At 38.7% G+C, this 22,623-nt stretch overlaps 1 protein-coding gene across 3 annotated transcripts in view; it reads left to right on the top strand.

Annotated features, from left to right (window-relative positions):
• Positions 1-22,623, top strand: part of Kdm2a (lysine demethylase 2A) — a 79,347-nt gene that overhangs the window by 23,546 nt on the left and 33,178 nt on the right. For all 3 annotated transcript variants that reach the window (XM_031389178.1, XM_031389177.1, XM_031389176.1), the window contains 7 exons: positions 11,444-11,582; positions 12,259-12,337; positions 12,736-12,782; positions 17,423-17,601; positions 20,113-20,219; positions 20,668-20,761; positions 22,229-22,382. In XM_031389178.1, coding sequence (XP_031245038.1) covers positions 11,444-11,582; positions 12,259-12,337; positions 12,736-12,782; positions 17,423-17,601; positions 20,113-20,219; positions 20,668-20,761; positions 22,229-22,382 — 799 coding nt within the window. The remainder of the gene's footprint in view (positions 1-11,443; positions 11,583-12,258; positions 12,338-12,735; positions 12,783-17,422; positions 17,602-20,112; positions 20,220-20,667; positions 20,762-22,228; positions 22,383-22,623) is intronic.

Genomic DNA, 22,623 nt, shown 5'->3' with positions numbered 1-22,623 from the left:
TCAGAAATCCACCTGCCTCTGCCTCCCAAGTGCTGGGATTAAAGGTGTGTGCCACCACCGCCCAGCAGTTTGGTTTTTTTTTGAGGGTTTTTACAGCCAGGGTATCTCTGTTATATAGCTCTATCTGTCCTAGAATCATGTAGATCAGGCTGGTCTTGAACTTAACAAAGATCCACCTGTGTGTGCTACCTCATCTCATATTTCTTTTTTGTTTATAGTTTTTTGGTTTTTGCCAGACAGAGTTTCTCTGTATAGCCCTGGCTGTCCTGGAACTCACTCTGTAGACCAGGCTGGCCTCGAACTCAAAAATTCGCCTGCCTCTGCTTCCCAAGTGCTGCGATTAAAGGTGTGTGCCATCACAGCCCGGCCTCATAGTTCTTAAAAATATTTTTCTCTTTCTAATAAATCAAGTGAATATTTCTTTCCTGAATTAACTGCATGTTTACTTAGCAGTGCTGTACAATCTTGCTGGTATAATTCTTCTCAGGCCACATTTATCGACTTTAAACTTTGGGAAGGATATGCGTGTGTGTGAGGCATGTCAGAGGTCAACCTTGGGCGTCATTCCTCAGCTATTTTTTTAAATTTATATATTTGCCTGTGTATGTATATATGTCCATGTGTGTTCTGATGGCTAGCTAGCATTATATACCCTAGAGTAAGAAGGGAATTGTAAACTGCTGAATATGGGTGCTGTGAACTGAACTGTAGTCTTCTGTAAGAGTGCTGGGTTAAAGGCATGCACCACCATGCCTTACAAAATTGAATTGATATTTTTTTAAGATTTATTTATTTATTTTATGTGAGTACACTGTTGCTGTCTTCAGACACACCAGAAGAGGGCATCGGATCCCATTATTGATGGTTGTGAGCAACCATGTAATTGCTGGGAATTGAACTCAGGGCCTCTGAAAGAACAATCAGTGCTCTTAACCATTGAGCCATCTCCAACCCAAAATTGAATTGATTTTAAGTATACATATAAATATGTAATATATATAATATGGATAAGATTAAAGAGCTTAGTTTCGCTAATTTTCATCTGTTCTTTCAGTTTGTGTATTTATCCTTCCATACCTTTCATTGCCTTTTTATATGTACACATACACAGCCACATATTGGGGCTAAATGAGATAATTTTATAGAAATTTTGTAAATACTATAATTACTGGGTTTTAGAATCTATACTTTACATATTTAGTAATCAAAGAATAGCAGAATTCAATAATCTTTTATGTTTATCTCTTTCACCAAATTATATAAAAAAGGAAAACTAGAAAGAAGAAACAGAGCTTCAACTAGTAAAAGTGGTGTGTGTGTGTCTGTATACATTTGTTATAAAGTCTTATGTATTCTGATCATCTGGCTTCTAACTCTGATTGGGAATTACAGGAATGTTGCCACCTTATCTGGTTTCTACAGTGTTGGGGATAAAATCCAAAACTTTGTGTATGCAGACACTCTAACAACTGATTTCCCAGCTACACATTTGCTCCCATTCACAATAAATAGATGAGGGCTGGTGAGATGGCTCAGCAGTTAAGAACACCAACTGCTCTTCCAAAGGTCCTGAGTTCAATTCCCAGCAGCCACATGGTGGCTTACAACCATCCCATAATGAGATCTGATGCCCTCTTCTGGGGTATCTGAAGACGGCTACGGTGTGCATATAATAATAAATAAATCTTTAAAAAAATAAATAAATTGCCGGGCGGTGGTGGCACACGCCTTTAATCCCAGTACTTGGGAGGCAGAGGCAGGTGGATTTCTGAGTTTGAGGTCAGCCTGGTCTACAGAGTGAAGTTCCAGGACAGCCAGGGCTACACAGAGAAACCCTGTCTGGAAAAACCAAAAATAAATAAACAAACAAACAAACAAATAGACAAGAACTCAAGGAAATTCACTATCACATTAGTTTATCTTAAATTCTAGAAGTAGTTAGGTCAAAGATGCCATAATAGTCTACAAAATAAAACATTTTCTTCATTGAAAAATAGACATTTCCGCTGGGTAGTGGTGGCACACGCCTTTAATCCCAGCACTTTGGAGGCCGAGGCAGGTGGATTTCTGAGTTCGAGGCCAGCCTGGTCTACAGAGTGAATTCCAGGACAGCCAGGGCTATACAGAGAAACTCTGTCTCGGGGAGAAGGGGAAAGAAGAGTCGAGTTCCAAATTTGTATAATGTTGTCCCCTCTCAGATTTTCATTCTTGCATCCATATAGCAAAGGCCAGTATTTGTATATGCTTACCTTGAGTTTTCAAGTGTTAGGGGAGCAATATATTTACATATTTCTTGTTTTTTGGTTTTTGGGGACAGGAGGTCTCTACATAGTCCCAGAACTCACTGTGTAGACCAGGCTGACCTTGAACTCAGATCCACCTGATTCTGTCTCCCAAGTGCTCAGATTAAAGGTATGCACCACCGCAACTAACTATATATTACTATTGACATACTTAATTTCAAATAATTTGTGTATCAATGTACAATATCTATAATTATTTTAGCACTTAAAATTTATGTTGATTAGGACTAGAGAGATAGTTTTGCAGTTAAGAGCACTTGTTGCTCTTGGCTAAGTCTTGGGTTTCAATTTCCAGTTCTACATGGTGGCTCACAATTATTTGTAACTCCAGATCTAGGGAATTCATCTTCCTTTTCTGACCTCTGTTGACACAAAGTATGCTTGTACACAGATATATATGCAGGCACAAGACTCATCCACATAAAATAAAAGATAATTTTAATAAAATTTCTCTAGATTGTTAATTAAAATTTGAGATAGTCTCATAATACAAGATGGATTAGAAGTCTTTTTTAATGTATATGAATGTTTTATCTATATGTGTGGAAGAGCACTTTGTTCATGTACCATTAGAGACAGAAAAAAGGTTTAGGTCTCCTGGAATTGTAGTTACAGATGACTGTAAGCTACCATTTTGGTGTGGGGACTCTAAACTCAAGTCCTCTACAATGCAGCAACCCCTCTTAACTACTGAGCCATTACTCCAATTCCCACCTAGTAACTCTTGATCCCTTGCCTTAGCTTCCCAAGTGCTCCTATTACAGATGTATACCACTATGCATGGGTTATAGGATTTCTTGCCCAAGAATGAAGACACAATCTTGCCAGAAATTCTGTCATAACTAAGGGAATTGCCATTTTATAATAATGATCAGAATTTTCCAGTGTACTAAATAAGTCTTTGTTGTTTTTTGAGAAAAGGTCTCACTACGAGACCAAGCTGGCCTCCAACTCTGAGATTCAGGGGTTTACTAGTACATCTGGACTAAATGAAAATTTAAAGCTCTTATCCCCTAAGCCCCTTCAGTCCAGGCTTTTGCACTGCAATTGAGTATTGACTATAGGCTCTTATAATCTATCATAGTGTAAGCCTCAACCATTAAATCAAAACAAACCTGGCTAGTCATTTGATTTTATGAAGTCAAACAAATAAAAATGATTTTTTTTTTTTTACAATTTTTTTCCTTATCTTTTTTATATATAGCCTTGGCTGGCCTGCAGCTTGTTATGCAAACTAGTTTGGCCTTGAAATCAGAGTGTTGGAAGTAGGTAAAACATCAGCAGTTGTGATGGCCACTATTTGTGCTTTTAATCCCAGTGCTCAGGGTTCCCTGGTCAGCAGCATTGCAGAACAGCCGGGTTTACATAGAAAAACCCTGTCTCAGTGCAAACTCCTGCCCCCCCCGCACCCCCACCCTCACCCCAAAAGAAAAGAAAATCAAGTAAACAAGAAGAAAATAGAGGTAAAAGTCACCACTTAAATTAACTATTTTCAACAGTATAACTCAGTAGTGTTTTAGTACATTCAAAATATTTTGTAGGACAGGTGTGGTGATGCATGTTATTAATTCTAGCACTCAGGTGCAGAGAGAGGCAGGTTTCTTGAATTGGAGGCCACTGTATTACCGTACACTGGTCACATATGGGCTACATACAACTTTATAAAGTATAAGCCTTGTTTCCAAAAAGCAACAACAAAAATAAAACAAAACTAACCATCAATTTCTAAGCATCTTGAAAAGAAACTTAGTATCCATTAAACAGCTACTCTCCATTACTCCCTTCAGCCTCTGGGATAACTCACTTTAATAGGTTTTGTGTCTGTAACTATAGATATTTCATATCAGTAGAATCATTTATATTTAGTGCCTAGTTTCTTTGACATAGCAGGAGTTTGTGGTTCACTTGGGAGTTTCATTCCTTTTCCCCCCACCCCCCAGTGATTGAATACTTGCTATACAGCTAAACCACATCTTGTTCATTTATGTATCCACTGATGGATATTTGGGTGGTTTCTCTCCTTTAATGATTCTGTTTAATGCCACCACAAATGTTTGTATACATGTATTTAAGTAGTTTCCTTTCTTAGGTTTTGAAATGGTTGTGGGTAAATCAGTATTTTGTGGCATAAAGACTGCTAGAAATTGCAATCTCAACATCCATAAATAAAAGTTATGTTCTTTAATTTGTATGGTGTCTGTGTTGCTTTCTTGTACAGTGGCAGGGTTATATTTTGATAGATATTACATAGACAGGGAAGTGTAAGATGTTTCGTACTTGTGTCTCCTTCCCTTGCCACTGACTTTTTCAAATTAATAAACCCTATTTGCTGTGTTACTGGAAATGGAACCAAGGGTTTTATGCCTGGTAGGCAAGTTGGTATACCATTGAGTCATACCTTCAGACCCTAAGTTTTTTTTTTTTGGTTTTGTTTTGTTTTGTTTGTGAAGTTTACTGTTTTAAATCTTTTTCAATTTTATTTATTATAATTATGGCTGTAAGGCTTGTATATGTGTCTGTACATTGCTCATACATAGTGCCTCAAGAGGCCAGAAGAGGGTGTGGGATCCTCTATGACTGGAGTTATACAGACAGTTGTTAGCTGCCATCATGTAGGTGCTGGGATTTAAGCCCAGGTCCTCTGGACCCCAGCTTCTGACTTTGAACTCTTTTTTTTTTTTTTTTTTTTAAAGATTTATTTATTATATGTAAGTACACTGTAGCTGTCTTCAGACACACCAGAAGAGGGCGTCGAATCTCATTATGGGTGATTGTGAGCCACCATGTGGTTGCTGGGATTTGAACTCAGGACCTCTGGAAGAGCAGTCAGTGCTCTTAACCGCTGAGCCGTCTCTCCAGCCCTGACTTTGAACTCTTAATCTTTCTTTTATAGCCTTCCAAGTGCATGTTAAATAATGGAGCAGGAAGTAGTTTCCCCATTCTATTGTCCGTAACAAGATTCTTCCATTCCTTTGTGTAGAAGTCAGAAATTTCCTTGGTTGTTAATCTTCAGGGGCCATCTGTTTATGTATTTAAGACATGAGTTCCTCACTGGCTAGAACTAACTCACTGGTTGGGTAAATAGCTCCCAGGGTCCACCTGTGTCACTGGCTTCCACAGTTCTGAGATTACAAATTGACACCACTATGCCTGTCTTTCTTCTGTGTTCTTGATTTCAGTCCTCATGTTTGTACAGCTGGACTATCTCCCCAACCCTGATAACAAGTTATTAACTTGTAGTGGCGCACACCTTTAATCCCAGCACTTGGGAGGCAGAGGCAGGCGGATTTCTGAGTTCGAGGCCAGCCTGGTCTACAGAGTGAGTTCCAGGACAGCCGGGGCTGTACAGAGAAACCCTGTCTCAAAAAACAAAACAAAACAAAACAAAACCAAAAAAACAAAACAAGTTATTAACTAAAGTTCACAGCAAGTATTTACTCTGTTGTAGAGTTCTATGGCTTTTTAAAAATTAATTAATTTTATGTATATGAGTACACTGTAGCTGTCTTCAGACACACCAGAAGAGGGCATCAGATCCCATTACAGATGGTTGTGAGCCACCATGTTGTGGTTACTGGGAGTTGAACTCAGGACCTCTGGAAGAGCAGTCAATGCTCTTAACCAGTGAGCCATCTCTCCAGCCCCAACTTCATGGCTTTTGACTTGAGTTGTTTCACTCCTTAAGAGTCTACTATGCTCATATTATGTTCCTTTCCACTCTCCAGCAGATATTCATCTTTTTTTAAACTCTTTTTTAGTCTGTCTGTCTCTGTGTCCCCCTCCCTCCCTCCTTTCCTCCCTCTCCCATCTCTCTCCCCTTCTCTTTCTCCTCCCCACTGCCCCAACCCAGGGAGTCTGTTGTTGAGCTCTCTGGGTATCTTCAGCTATGTAGATTCAATTTACTGAAGACAGGTTTTGCTTTTGGTGCAGCCTCCATTTACCATGTGCAATTTCTATTTGTTTCAGTTTTCTTTATGTTTCTACATGTTTCTGCCAAGAGAGCAAGAGATCTACAACTTGAGCCATTGTTTAAATGTTGCTTTAAGAAAAGAAAAAATGTGGTCTTGGTGTGTATATCTGGGTGGTGTCGTATTCACTATGTAGCCCAGGCTGCCCTGATACTTGATGTAGTCTGCCTATGAAAGACTGGGGATTGATTATACACATGTTCTGCCGTGCCTGGCCCTTAAGTGTTCCTTTGACCCAAGATATTCTGTAAATTTATGGTAAGAATAGTAATCCTAATGCCAGCTCCAAAGTGGCAGAAAATATTAAGTGCTCGTTGTGATAACAGCATGATGATTGACTTCTTCAATTCTTTGTTTTCCGTCTGTAGATTATAGGTTGTATGTAATTTTGCTTAGGTTATAGATTAGTATGTTGTATTGAAGTGTACTTGCATCACTTACTTTTTTTTCTAAGCGGTGCTTGGGATGGAACCCAGGCCATACCCATGTTGAGCCTGAAAATATGCAGAAGAACATAGTGATACATGGATATATTTAGTTGTAATAAAAGTTTCCAGGAATATACCATTTCCTGGTGTGTTTTTGTTTATTTTATGTGTCTGGGTATTTTGTCTGCATGTATGTCTGTCTACTATTCTGTGTGTGCCTGATGTCCAAATAATCCAGAAGACAACATCAGATCTATAGGAACTAGAGTTACAGGTGGCTGTGAGCTACTGTGTGGGTCCTGAGAATCAAACCCAGATCATCTGCCAGAGCAACTTGGCTATCTCTCCAGTCCCCTGATTAAATTTTTGCTGTTGCAAATTGTAATCAGTACTTTTCTGTTGTTGTGATAAAGTGTGGTTTTGAAGGCATTATATTTATTTGGTCTTATGGTTTCAGAGAGTTAAGAGTGTTATCATCATGGCTGGGAAATGTAGCAGTAGGTAGGCATGATGATTGGGGCATCAAAATGAGATCTCACGAGGCCAACCTTGTCTACAGAGTGAGTTCCAGGACTTCCAGGGCTACAGAGAAACCCTGTCTCGAAAAAACAAAAAAGAAAAAGGAAAAAGGAAAAAAAAAAATGAGAGCTCACAACTTAAACCACAATCAGGAAGCAGACATAAGAAAGTAGAAATGGGCTGGGCAGTGGTGGCACATGCCTTTAATGCCAACTTGGAAGGCAGAGACAGGCGAATTTCTGAGGCCAGCCAGGGAGAGAAACCCTGTCTTGAAACCCCACCCCCACATACTCCCCCCAAAAAAGAAAGTAGAAATGGTATTAGTCTTTTAAACTCTTAAAGTCCTGGCTGGGCAATGGTGGAGCATACCTTTAATCCCAGCACACAGAGTAGGAGGAGGTGAATCTTCTGAGTTGGAGGCTACCATTCTATAGAGTAAGTCCAGGAGAGCCAGGGCTTGTTATAAAAAGAAACCCTGGAGAGGGGAAGGGGGCCATGTTGGGGTAGAGAGAGAGGTGTTTGAACCTTTTAATTTTTGTTAGGCATATCTCTTTAAGCAACTCGACCACTTGAAGCAGGGGCTTTTCCTAACATCTTATCAGCATGATCGTTTCATACTAAATTGCAGTTGGTAGATTTTATAATTGGATAAGTAAGGATCTCTTTACAGAAGGTAAGGTTTCAAGTTAGAAATATTTGAGGCTTACTTGGGGAATGAGAAATATCTTACCTACTATTTAAAAAGAAGATAATGTAGGATTTGACTCTCTAGACAAGCCATTATTTTTGCAAAATAGAAGTGTAGTACAACATTGGTTCATTTTCAGAACCACAGTTGCTAATATATTTGAATGTTGGGAATTTGTTGTTGTTTCGATAGGGTTTTATAGAGCCCAGACTAGCCCTGAACTCTGTAGTCAAAGATGAATCCTGATCCCCTCCCTCTACTTCCCAAGATCTGGAATTGCAGCCATGTGCCACCAAACTTGGTTTTATTTGGTGCTGAGGATGGAACCAATGTTTTATGCATGCTAGGCAAACACTCTCCTCACTGCACCACATCTCCAGCCCCTATATGGTTTCCTTGCATTTTCTCCCTCATTTAATCTGAATACAACCCAGTTTCATAATCTTTTTATCATCATTAAGTAGCTTACCAACAGTAAGAGAACGAATACAGGATTTTAGTATTCAACCCCTGAAGGAAACTTTATTTCAAAGATAAAACAAATTTTTAAAATTTTTTTGGTACATTCTGAAACAAAGCATAGTTTTTCCATTTTAACTTTACTTGGTATAAATGAGGTTGACACATGCTTATAAGGAAAATGAACTTGGCTAGAATCCTGATGTAGATGTGGGAAGGACAAGAGTGTATGTGTTTGTTGGAAATGTAAATTCTAACTCTTTTGTTTTTCTTTTTCTTTTGGTTTTAGAGACAGGGTTTCTCTGTGTAGCCCTGACTCACCTAGAACTAGCTCTGTAGACCAGGCTGGCCTCAAACTCATAGAGATCTCTTTGAGCCCTGGCTGTCCTGGAACTCCTGGACAAAGCTGGTCTTGAATTCAGAGATACTTCTGCCTAAAATATGCACCACTATACCCAATGGTTTTTGTTCTTTCCTTTTGAGAATATGTTATTTATTTATTTTTGCTACAGTCTTCTTGTTGAAATTGCTTTGATAGATTTTTTTTTCCACACATAGAAATTATTTTACATACTGTCAGTGTCTGCTGCACAGATTGATCTAACTTATTTCAGGCTGACTTGACCAAACTTTAATAAAATAAATACAATATTGGCAGAGACAGGAAAGAACATCTTGAGTTTGAGGCCAGCTAGGCCTATATAGGGAGAGCCTGTCTCAAAAAACAACAAAAACTCAACAGAGTTAAAAACAAGTGTAGCCTTTTCCAGCTGTGTTAATTCAGCATCCCTTTATTGTAATATGTTAAAGCAATTAAGTTTAAATCAAATGTGTTTTTCATTGCTTAGTTCAAGCTTTTTTTTATTTGGTGGCAAAAAAGTATCAAATCAATATAATGGCCAAGTCAGCATAATGGCCAAGTCAACATAATGGCCAAGAGTCTCAATGTTTTTGTAATGATAGAGGATGTTCCCATTAAAATCATGAAATGTAATGAAACAATCAAGTTTTGTAAACAGTTTACTCTTTTTGGGAAAGAGTGTGTATGCATGTATGTCTACACATGTACACACATATATATACACATACTAAAAATTCCAGTAGTTGCAGGGAAGAAACATTTACAGCCAAGTAACAATATGTTGCACATAGTCCTTGGAACCTAACAGATGATTGTTAAAGTTGTACTGAGTGAATGAGTATGTTCTCCTACTTAATGTGTAGCCTTTGGCAATTCCTGCTAGTTGTAATACCATAATTTTACATGTTTGTCTTGTACTGGCCAGCCATCTTCTTCAACAATGGGACTGGGCCTGTTATCTGTATGTGAATACCAATACTAATTCTAGAAGAATTTCATTATTCTTGAAAGAAACCCATACTATTAAAAGTCACTTGACCCAACCGACCTTTGACAACTAATCTGCTGGATGGATTTACCAATATTACCCATTTCATATAAACAAAATCATATCTGGATTACTAGCTTTAGGTTTTCACATTTGTTGCTAAGTAACAATAGTTGAGGTATAGAGGTGATTTCCATACTTGTACCTACATTGACTGTCACGATGATGACATCTACCATGCTGTGTATGAAGTAGTTTGATTCATTTTTTTCTTGTTTGTCTTTGTTTTTGTTTAAGATTTGTTTATTATATGTATGTATACTGTAGCTGTCTTTAGACACACCAGAAGAGGGCATCAGATTTTATTACAGATGGTTGTGAGCTGCCATGTGGTTGCTGAGATTTGAACTCAGAACCTTCAGAAGAAAAGTCAGTGCTCTTAACCGCTGAGCCATCGCTCCAGTCCCTGATTTGTTTTTTGTTTGTTTTTTTAAACTATTATTTATTTTTATTTATATGAGTACACTGTAGCTGTCTTGAGACACATACCAGAAGAGTGCATTGGATCCCATTGCAGATGGTTGTGAGCCACCATGTGGTTGCTGGGAATTGGACTCAGGACCTCTGGAAGAGCAGTCAGTGCTCTTAACCACTGAGCCATCTTTCCAGCCTGGGTTTGATTTTCATATATCTATTAATGAAGGATATTGAACATCTTTTCATATTCATTTCTATTTCTATGTTGTCTTTGGAGAGACATTTTTAAAGCTCTATTGATGGCCTTCTAGTTAGCATTTTATATGAAGAAAAATAGGGTTGGTCTATTAGTTTAAGTGCTTAATTTAGATTATTTTTATAAAGGGATTTTATTTTTAATTATATGAGCATAGGTTTCTGCATGTGCCTCTAAGAATAGGGTATTAGATCCCCTGGAGCTTGCTCTTTAAATGCTGAGCCATCTCTTCTATCTCTAGTTTAGACTACTAAATTAAGATTGTTTTATAAATTTAATTTACATTTCTTCTCAATGAAAAATTTTGTCTTTATATTTCAATGTCTTTTTAATATGCATTTATTTTAAAAATATTTTTACCTTTATTATATGAAGGTGTGTGTATCTTTGTATGAATTTGTGCATGTGAGTGCTATTCTACAACAATAGACAGTGGCATCAGATCCTCTGGAGCTAGAGTTACAGGCAATTGTGAGCTGTCCAACATAGGTAACTGGAAATGGAAAGAGTAGTATGCAGCTGTTAATCACTGAGCTAATTTTCCAGCCCCTATTTAAATGTTTTTAAATGTCCTTACTCTAGGACTGTGATAGGTATTTAGTAGGTCTGAGTTGGTTTTTTATTGTGAATTCATATTTCTAGGTTTAAAGAAGTAGTAGAAATAAACTTCAGCAGGCTTTTAGGCCACTGTGATCTAAAGAATTTCAGATAGACAGGGCTACACAGAGAAAACCCTATCTTAATAACAAAACCAAACAGAAACAGAAAAACCTGTAGACTTCACAGGTTCGAAGCCTGTGGTTTATTACAACTTTGTTCTATTTTGTGCGTTTTGAGAATATCAGCTAATCTTGAGCTTGGAGAAAGGAAAGTGAATGCTTTGAACTAGCAACTAAGACTGGAAGTCACATTCTCCACATAGGGAGCACTGACTGCTTGGTAGAGGAAGGAAAAGTGCGTGATTTTATCTTTGTATCCTTTTTTTTTTTTTTACAGCGTGGTACCATGCGACGTCGCTATGAAGATGATGGCATTTCAGATGATGAAATTGAAGGGAAAAGAACTTTTGACTTGGAAGAGAAGCTCCATACTAACAAATATAATGCTAATTTTGTTACTTTTATGGAGGGAAAAGGTCAGTATCATTTTGATTCAGACCCTGAACCCCTTGATGTAAGAGTCATCAACTTGAGATTTTAGCATCTGTGCAATGTTAAAATATTACCTGACGATATTTATTTTGTCTTATAATGCTCATTCTCTGCCAAATTTGAAGTAATCTTTTATTTGAATAAGAATGTTACTGGGAAAAAGACCTTTTTCTTTTTCTGATTTCTTGGCTTGGGTTTAATTAAAAATGGCACAGGTATCATTGGCCTGTAATCATTGTACTTTGGGAATAGAAACAGGAGGATCAAGAATGGTCTATATATAAGTTATAATGTATGTACAAGTATATGTAAGTTAAAAGCCAGCTTGGGCTACATGAAACTTTGGATGGAAGGAGAAGGGGAAAGATACCAAAACAAAAAAAGTACAATGAAATTTTTTTTATGGGGTTGGATTCCTTATGTGTTATTAAAGGTGTGCGCCACCTGGCGAGACATAATTTCTAATTAGGATGTATGAAGTGACTCACTAACACAACTACCTACATGCCCTGATTTTCAGTATACTTTACATATTTACTAAGAGATGTTAAACATTGTATGCACGGAGTAACAAACACTATAAATAACCTTTTTACTTAAAATTCCTTTTATAATTTTTCTCAGTAATTCTTCTTTCTAATTTTCCCCCCATGGTTTCAGATTTTAATGTAGAGTATATCCAGCGGGGTGGCTTGAGAGACCCTCTCATTTTCAAGAATTCTGATGGACTTGGAATAAAGTAAGTGCTCTGCTCCTAGCCTGAGATGGTTGCAAAATGGCTTTTACACTCAGGGATTCAGACAGTGGCAATCTTGAGATCCCAGAGTAGTAAAAGGTAATTGAAACTAACTTCCCAGTTACTTTGTGAAATATGTTTCTTGTTTCACTGGTGATTCATATACCAGGAATAAAAAATATAGACGGGCTTAAAAGAAGTTTAAGTCTCTTGAGTCTATTAGTCTGATAGAATTGCTGCTAACATTGTGGGATTTCTTCCTATATAAATGTATAATCATTTATATTTTAAAAGTATTTAAACCTAAATATGAAGATCAATGTCTCTGGAAAGTGCTTCATACTTCATATCAGACTGACTAGAGAAGTAGTGCTTTTCATTTACTGGTGTTTATTTCATAGGATGCCGGATCCAGACTTCACAGTGAATGATGTCAAAATGTGTGTGGGTAAGTAACAAACTTTGGCCTGCCTCTTCATCTTTGAGGTTTAGGAACCTTAGAGTATATATTTTATTAGAAAAAATTGTCTCAACTCAAAAGTTTTTCTCAAAGGACGTTTAAAAAGAAAGCAACTTTACAAGGAGGAGATAGGAAGTTACTATATACATTCAGGAGAAATTTTTCTTAGAAGCAAAAGTTTTTAAATTTAGTTCATCCACAGCCTAGGCATGGAAGATAACTGTTATATTCTGTGAAAATGCAGTAAAATGGTATAAAGTTTTCTGTGTTTCCAACAAACATGAACAAAAGGGGCTCTTCTGACTTGCTATTCTGTGGAATACAATAGTTCTGTTTCTTACTTTGGAAATGAGAATAGCTCCACTTTTGGGCCACATGATTTTGTTAGAACAAGATCACATGATGATCTTGTTCAATCTTGAGAGGTGAAAGTCACCGACAGTCCTAATTCTCTGATGCCAGTATTACTCATGCCCTAATGCTCATGTTACATTCTAAGCACCTAGATGCATGTATTTCTTGATAACTAGCATAACTTGTGGACCAAGTTTCCTGTCCTTTCAATCGGAATTCTTTTAGGAGGCCTAGATAATTTGTGAGTACTCAGTATTGTAGAACTTAACTGTCTGGAAAGTATTGTCACTTAACTGGCTGGAAAGAGGTGGCTTAGCAGTTAAGAACACTGACTGTTCATCCAGAGGACCTGGGTTCAATTCTCAGCACCTGTATGTCAGCTCACAACTCTCTGTAACTCCTATTCCAGAGGATCCAACACCCTCACACAGGCATACATGCAGTCAAAACAGCAATATATATAAAATAAAAATAAATGCCTTATTTTTTTAAAAGTTCACTCATTACTTATTACTTCTTGTTGTTTCTAAACAGAGGTTCAAATATATTAAGCTAATCTCAAATTCATTGTGTAGCTAAGGGTGACCTTAAACTAATTACTTGTCCCCACTTTTTGAGTGCTTTAGTTACAGGCATTTGTCACCATACCCAGCTTATGTGGGGCTGGGATCATAACCAGGGCTTTGTCTATGCCAGCCAGGTAACTCTTCTTTCAGTGACTGGGTTATTTCTTCAGCCTCTTATTTCTTTTTTTTTTTTTTTTTACGAGACAGGGTTTCTCAGTATAGCCCTGGCTGTCCTGGAGCTCACTCTGTAGACCAGGCTGGCCTCGAACTCAGAAATCCGCCTGCCTCTGCCTCCCAAGTGCTGGGATTAAAGGTGTGTGCCACCACTGCCCGGCTTAGCCTCTTATTTCTTTCTTAGTCGACCTTCAGGAAAGTAATTTCCTAGATCCATAAGGCAGTCGACAGCCAGAGCTTTCTGTGTTGTTTATTTCATTTTTTTTCTATGAGACAGGGTTTTTCTTTGTAGTCCTGGCTGCTGTCCTGGAAAACTGTCTCTGTAGACTAGATCTGGCTCAAACTCAGAGATCTACTTGTGTCCTTCTACGGAGTGTTGGGATTAGAGTTGTGGGCTACCACCATACCTAGCAGACTTATTTTTTAGTGATATATGTATGTGTGTGTGTTTATGGTTTTCATGAATACATGAAATACATGTATTGGATCCTCTGGAGTTACAGGTATTTGTGAGCCACCTAACAGGGGTGCTCAAAGTCGAACTTAGGTCTCTGAAAGAGTAGCCCCTATTCTTTACTGCTGAAACTCTCTCTAGCTTTCTTCTTAGTTTTTGTTGTTTTTTTTTTTTTTAAGATTTATCTATTATTATACATAAGTACACTGTACCTGTATTCATATGCACCAGAAGAAGGTGTCAGATCTCATTACGGGTGGTTGTAAGCCACCATGTGATCGCTGGGATTTGAACTCAGGACCTTCGGAAGAGCTGTCAGTGCTCTTACCCACTGAGCCATCTCTCCAGCAATCTCTCCAGCCTCCTCCTTAGATATTCTTATGGTTGTGGCTCACTAATGACCTCCACAAGAGTTATCTGTGATAACTTTAAAGTACAGACTCGTAAGAAAAGATTCTGGGAAGATAATGAGAGCTTTCTCTGTCTACTTGATTATTGCCCTGACAGAGTCTATCTGACCTAACTATTGTGGAATTCTGTTGAAGGCTTGCAACTTACAGGGAAAGATTCAGACTATAAAGTTAATTTCAGGTTTTTCTATAGTAATAACCACTTTTCTACATCCTTCAGCCCTCACCAACTGGAACCTAGGAAACAGATGTGCATGTTTTTTCAAAAGAATGACACGTAGCTTTAAGGAGCCAGGTCTTGTCATTTAAATACTTGACACTTTTGCTGTGGTTGCAGATTTCTGTTTCTAACCAAATGTATGTACATAAGAGCAGGGGGCTGTTTTTCTACCATCTCTAAGCTGTTACAACGCCCCTATATTTGACCCCAGTGACTTCTATAGGACTTAAAAGTCTGCTAAAAGATAGATGTCGTGGCACAGGAAGAACATAATAGAGAAACCCTATCTCAGAAAACAAACACAAAGGGCTGGTAGATGCCTGGTGGCTATAGTGGCTGTATATACACACCTTTAATCCTAGCACTCCAGAGGCAGAGGAAATTTTTTGAGTGAAATTTTCGATATACTAACTATAACTAGGGCTACATAAAGAAACCCTGTCTTGAATCCCCCCTCAAAAAAAAAAAAACAAAGAAACAAGCAAAAACCCCTAAAGTAGTGTAATGGTACAGTGACATACATTTAGAGAATGCCCAGATAGAGAAAACAATAAAATTAAAAATAAACTGTCTTAAATATATACAATCCAAGTGTGGTTTGCATTCTTAAAAAATCCCAGCATTTGAGAGGCAAGATGAACATGAGTTCCAGACACCCTGGGCCATGTGACTGACTCTCTAGTATTTTGTTATAGCAGCACTAAACAGACATGTGATGATAAGAAGAATAGCATCAAGCAGACTAATGTATATATTGGGAATAATAGAAGAAAGAGAGGAAGGGAGGGAGTAGGAAAAATCATAATAGAGGTAAATATATGGATAGTTATTCTCTGGGAGGATGGCTTAGTGTGTAAAAGTGCTTGCCAAAAAACCTGACAACCCAACTCAATTCCTTCTATTCAGTGTACAGCTATCACCAGTATCTACTGTTAGAATTTATCAGTCATTCCTCATTCCCTCTTCCCTGTAGCCCCCGGCAACCACTGATCTTATGGTTTGTAGATCAGAATTCATCTAATCTGTTTCACATTTCTAGAATTATATAATAGTAGCCTTTCATTGTGAGTTTTCTCACATGGCATACTTTCTATGTTTGTTTTTGTGATTTCATTCTTTTTATTTCCTTTTATTGTATAATTTACCATTTTTTGTCATTCATCTAGTGATGGAATTGGAATTATTTTAACCTTTAGCATGTAGCCTTTTTCCTTCTGCTACCTGATGTATTTATAGTAAGGTTTAGTCTTACACGTTGGGCAGCACTTGCTCATTGTCTTTCTTGTCAGGATCTTACTGTGTCTCAATAATAGGCTTGGAACTATGTAGAGCAGTTTGCCTTAAATTTATAGAGATTCTTCTGCTACTGAGTGCTGGGATTAAAGGTATGCACCAACACACTCAGCAGCATACTGTGTTTTGTTATTATACTTGAGGAAGACTGACAACTGTGTTTATGTAGTAACTTTATATGGACTAAATATAAAGGAGTTTTATATAAAATTATTGACAGGACTAGAGAAACCAACTGAAAATAGAGAAATTTAAACTGGTATTCACTAACCCACATTCCTTTTTTTTTTTTTTTAAGTTTTTCAAGACAGTTTCCATGGCTGTTCTGGAACTTCCTTTGTAGACTAGGCTGGCCTCAAAGTCCCAGAGACCCACCTGCCTCTGCCTGCCAAGTGCTGGGATTAAAGGTACCAACACTGGGATTAAAGGCATGTGCTACCATGCACAATCCTTAATTCATACTCTTGAGACAGATTAGGTCAGTCTTTAAACCTTCACTAAAACAATATATCTCAGTAAGTCTTTTGTCTTGCAATTTACCTGGTCCCTGTTATATATCATGTATGAAATAAATACGGGCATTTATCATGTAGAATTGTAGGGTTAAGTAAGATATTGAATAAGAGAACTAGTACTTGATAGTATAGTAAACATGGCCTAAGGACTGATGAGTATTTTTATTGTACCTCTTGTCCTTTTCATTCTCTGATGTGGTTATGATTATCCTTCTCAAGTAATTTCCTTGTATATTACTAATTATCTTAAGAAAAGATAGTTTGGGTGGGGCGGTGTTGGCGCATGCCTTTAATCCCAGCACTTGGAAGGCAGAGGCAGGAGGATCTCTGAGTTCAAGGCCAGCCTGGGCTACAGAGTGAGTTCCAGGACAGCCAGGGCTACAAAGAGAAACCCTGTCTTGGGAAGGAAAAAACAAAAAAGGATAGTTTGTTAATTTGGACTTGTGGTTTGTATACTTAATATATTTGTATTATACCAATATGTCTTGGGTAGTAGTTGAGTTTGTCAGTGTGCAAGCTTTCTTTATCTAGTACTGTTCCAGCTAGGCCACCCAATGCTCTCATCATCAGGAAGCAAGGTCAGCTTTCCTGCTCTCATGCCCTTGGCCTGCTCAATGGCTTAATCAAACTCCTTTCATGTAGGGAGTCGTCGGATGGTGGATGTCATGGATGTGAACACACAGAAGGGGATTGAAATGACCATGGCACAGTGGACACGATACTATGAGACTCCAGAGGAAGAGCGAGAAAAACTCTATAATGTTATCAGCCTAGAGTTTAGCCACACCAGGCTTGAGAATATGGTGCAGCGGCCTTCCACGGTTAGTCATTTTTCCACATTCTCATTTATTTCCTTCCTTCCTTCTATCCTTCCTTCCTTTCTTAAAACTTATTATTGATTTATGTATATGTGTGTGTATTTTTCATATCATGAACCCCAGTCTTGCTCATCTCTCCATCACCTCATATCTGCCCTTCACCCTTGCAACCTCCCTTCTAAAATAAAAAACAAATAAAACAAAACATGTCATTGTGGAAGCTGTAGTATGTCACAGTTACAGTTTGTTCTATAGTGTATCTGTCTATCCACATATCTTTACTTACAAATGTTCATTGCAATAAGTCATTGGTCTGTTTCAAGATCTCTGACTTCTGTGACACCATCAATTTTGGATCCCCACCAGAACTTCTCCCAACTATCTTGTCTCCCTGTGTCATAGAGATCCTGCACTATTAAGTCAGCAGGACTGGCCCTTTCATGAATCCCAACTGTTAGCAGATGATAAAGATTTTAGATTTTGGGCCACCTCAGAGCCCTGAATCTGGTCTTGGGTAGTAGTTGAGTTTGTCAGTGTGCAAGCTTTCTTTATCTAGTACTGTTCCAGCTAGGTCACCCAATGCTCTCATCATCAGGAAGCAAGGTCAGCTTTCCTGCTCTCATGCCCTTGGCCTGCTCAACGGAACCTGTGCTGCCCAGTCAGGGTGAGGGGCCCATTCTCCAAAATGCTGTAGCCTGTGAGATGCTGGACCAGCTCTCCCACTCATATCCTCAGTGCTGGCTCTCCTGTGTCTTTGCCTGTGAGGGAGCAGGGCTAGTCCTTGATCTCAAGCCCTTGGGTTCAACTCTCCCAACTACTGACAACTGTAGGTGAGGTGCAGAGCCTGATCTCTGGAGTGTGGCAGCTGGCAAGGGTGGTCAGGGCAGGGAGCCACATTCTCATTTTCAATATAAGGTCTTAATACTGGAAGAATTTTTATAACTCTGTGCATGCCAAAATTAAGCCATATGTGGGAAAGAGTATTTGGATAACATTAACTTTCATTTTTAGAAGAGTTCATTTTCCAAAATTATTTCATTTTCACCAAGAACTTGGTCTTTCAGTGATAGATAAGAATCCTTTTTTTGTTTGTTTTGTTTTTGGTTTTTCAAGACAAGGTTTCTCTGTGTAGCCCTGGCTGTCCTGGAACTCACTCTGTAGACCAGGCTGTCCTCAAACTCAGAAATCCGCCTGCCTCTGCCTCCCAAGTGCTGGGATCAAAGGCGTGCGCAACCACCACCCGGCAACAGTTAATTATTTATGTGTATGGGTGTTTGGTCCGGGTGTTTTGTGTTGTAGTGGTTGTGAGCTGAAATATGGATGCTAGATATAGAACACCTAGTGCCCTTAACAACCATTAAACAGTCTGTCTAGTTGTGTTGTCTGTCTGTCCATTCTTCATTGTTCTCCCCTCCCCCTTCTTTGACTTTTTTTTTCTTTTTCCAGAATCACTATATCACTATATATACCTGGCTGGCCTGGAACTCAGATCCTCCTGCCTCTGCCTTCTGAGCACTGGGATTAATGTGTGCACTAACATGCCCAGCCATTTCAAAGACTAGAGCTAATCTCCAAACTATCCCTTTGCTATCAGATTTTTGACAAATCAGAAACTTATGATTGCTAACTCAGTAGTTTCTATGTCATACTAAATTTTTGTTTGTTTGTTTGTTTTTCAAGACAGGGTTTCTCTGTGTAGCCCTGACTGTCCTGGAACTCACTCTGTAAACCAGGCTGACCTCGAACTCAGAAATCTGCCTGCCTCTGCCTCCCAAGTCCCAGGATTAAAGACGTGCAACCACCGCCCGGCTTTTTTTTCTTTTTGATCTACTATTTTTAAAAAACATTTATTTTATATGTGTGTGTACATGTGTACATCATGGTACATGTGTTCAGGAATTAGTTGTCCTTTTCATTTTGTGAGACCTAGGGATCAAACTCGGTCATCTTGTCAGCCCTGATCTTTGTATTCTCAGAAACTATCTCTTAAAAATTTTATATATAAGATAAGCATGTTTTCAACCTCTATTATACCAATATTGACAGAAGAAAGTTTCTACTTGTAAACTGTCTTTAATGAATCCATTTTGACCAGAGCTGGCTATACAGTTAGGTTACTGGAACTACTTCTCTTTTTTATCTATTTACAGAACGTTTATCTTTTGACTCTAAGGCTCACAGGTTTTTTAAATTTTATTTTGTGCAGTGTACATTTAAAGGAGTTGCTTTCTTGACCTTAAAATTCTCTGTAACTTGTTCTTTCTCCTGCCTCTCCCTTGCCTCTTGCTCCCTTCCTCCTTTACTCCCTACCCTCTCTCCACATGGTCATGGCCAGCCTCTCCTTCTCTACTCTCTCCCTCTCTCTGCCTTTCTCTGCCTCTACTACCCTCTTAACTCCCCTCCCCATGCCATGGATAAACTCTATTCTATACTTTAAAATAAAAAAATTTCTCTGTAACCCAGTGCTTTTCTTGACCCTAAATGTCTCCCCCCCCCCCTTTTTTTTGTACAAAGGTGGATTTCATTGACTGGGTAGATAACATGTGGCCAAGGCACTTGAAAGAAAGTCAGACTGAATCAACAAATGCCATCTTAGAGATGCAGTACCCTAAAGTGCAAAAGTAAGTTACTCGTTCCTATGTCCTTTCCTCAGTGTTCTGTCAGGTATAACATTGATAACAAGGAACAGTCCATCCCTTTTCTAGCTTTGTGATTTTAAATCATCAAATTGATAAGGAAGAATATGTGAGAAATTATATAGCACATGACCTCATTATAAAAGGTAAAGATTATATGGTCCTGGAAATATGACATAGAACTGAATCCTTTAACAGGATATAGTGTGCCCTGCCTTGATGTAGAGTCTCAAGGCCAGCCTGCTCTTAAGTAGCAAATTTCAGGACAGCCAGGAAACCTTGCCTCAAACCCTGCAAAAAGGAAAGAAAGAAAACCTATTAGAAGTTTATTAGATGCCAAGTAGAGGAGTTCACTTCGGAAGAGAATGTCCTTTTGGTGGGTAGTTCTCTTTATCAGTGTACTAATTAATGCTGCTGCTTCTCTTTGGGTCAGGTATTGTCTGATGAGTGTTCGAGGCTGCTATACTGACTTCCATGTGGATTTTGGAGGTACTTCTGTTTGGTACCACATCCACCAAGGTGGAAAGGTATGGTCATAGTAGGATTGGAATTAGAAATGATTTGCATGCTTAATGTAATCTGGAAACCTAGGAAACATCATCCATTCATATCTGAAGAGAATTGTAGATTCTGTTGCCTTTTGTAGCTATTTCATTGGAGTATTTATGTAGGCCAGTGTCATTCTACCAATATTTGGCTAGTTCTTAAAGCAGAAGTTTTCTAGGTGAAGCTGAAGAGGTAGTTTTAGGAGGACAATATCATTTTTGTATCTGTAAGAAAAGTAATGTAGAGGAAGGGAGCATAAGTTTTGGATATATTAACCAAAAGTCCAGCAAATTAGTATTCAGCCAGCTCTTCCTTGTCTGGAGGTATTGTTCTGAAATGTGGCTGAAGGGAACAAGTCTTTTTGAGGATTGGAAAAAGTACTATCAATCATAAAAGTGTTACATTCCGATAATAATAAAACATATTCCGGGGCTGGCGAGATGGCTCAGTGGGTAAGAGCACTGACTGCTCTTCGGAAGGTCCTGAGTTCGGATCCCAGCAACCACATGGTGGCTCACAACCACCTGTAATGAGATCTGACGCCCTCTTCTGGTGCGTCTGAAGACAGCTACAGTGAATTACTTGTGGGGCCAGAGCGAGCAGGGCCCAGAGTGAGTGGGGCTGGAAGAGGTCCTGAATTCAATTTCCAGCAGCCACACACATGATGGTTCATGGCCATCTGTACAGCTACAGTATACTCATATACATAAAAATTAAAAAAAATTAAAAAAAAACCATATTCCATCTTATGAGTTTTTATAAATAGTATATCAGAAATGCAATCTAGAATTAAAAGCAGAGGTTTGTAGTATTAGCCATTCCTCCACTTGGAGAAACTGACTACATCTATTAGCAGAAACAGAGCTGGGATGAAAACAAGAACTTAACATAGAACATCTGCACCTCTGTATCCAAACTTTTTTGTTTACTTACATTTGTGTAGATGGGATCATAATCTTGTCCTATTGATCTTAGTTACTACATTGAGACAGAGTAGCCTAGACCAAGTGTTGATTAATTACATCTAAATAACTGGGCTGTTTAAGCCTCTAGCTAGTTATTAAGAAATTACTCGCCAGTCAGCGGTGGCATGTGCCTTTAATCCCAGCACTTGGGAGGCAGAAGCAGGCAGATTTCTGAGTTCCAGAACAGCCAGGGCTATACAGAAAAACCCAGTCTCAAAAAAACAAAAAAAGAAATTACCCACATAGTAAGCCCAAGGCCTTTTTCTCGTAGTGTTCAGGGCTCTTCTGCTGCCACAATCTCAGGAAATCTAGATGCAGTCAGACCAAGTGATTGGCAAGAAAGATCTGTTTGTTTGGGTCCTGGACTACCCCAATAAGTCAAGCCTTCTCCCTTCCAATCCTCTTGTTGCCTGTTTATAAGTTGAGGGAGACGACTGGATCATGTCAATAGCTGTTAACAGACTGAAGTTTTTTAACTCACAGGTCTTCTGGCTCATCCCCCCTACAGCCCACAACCTGGAGCTGTACGAGAATTGGCTGCTATCAGGGAAACAGGGAGACATCTTTCTGGGTGACCGGGTGTCAGATTGCCAACGAATTGAGCTCAAGCAGGGCTATACCTTCGTTATTCCCTCAGGTAAGCAAAGTGGGGGAAAGTAGGTTACTTTCTCTCTCTCTCTCTCTCTCTCTCTCTCTCTTTCTCTCTCTCTCTCTCTTTCTTTCAGTTTTTCAAGACAGAGTTTCTTTGTGTAGCCCTGGCTGTCCTGGGACTCACTCTGTAGACCAGGCTGGGCTCAAACTCAGAAATCCACCTGCCTCTGCCTCCCAAGTGCTGGGATTAAAGGTGTGCACCACCACCGCCCAGCTTAGGTTACTTT

This window comes from Mastomys coucha, unplaced genomic scaffold, assembly GCF_008632895.1.
Source record: "Mastomys coucha isolate ucsf_1 unplaced genomic scaffold, UCSF_Mcou_1 pScaffold21, whole genome shotgun sequence".
NCBI classification, from domain to species: domain Eukaryota; kingdom Metazoa; phylum Chordata; class Mammalia; order Rodentia; family Muridae; genus Mastomys; species Mastomys coucha.
The sequence above is the reverse complement of the archived record's forward strand: the minus strand, read 5'-3'. Positions and strand labels throughout refer to the sequence as shown.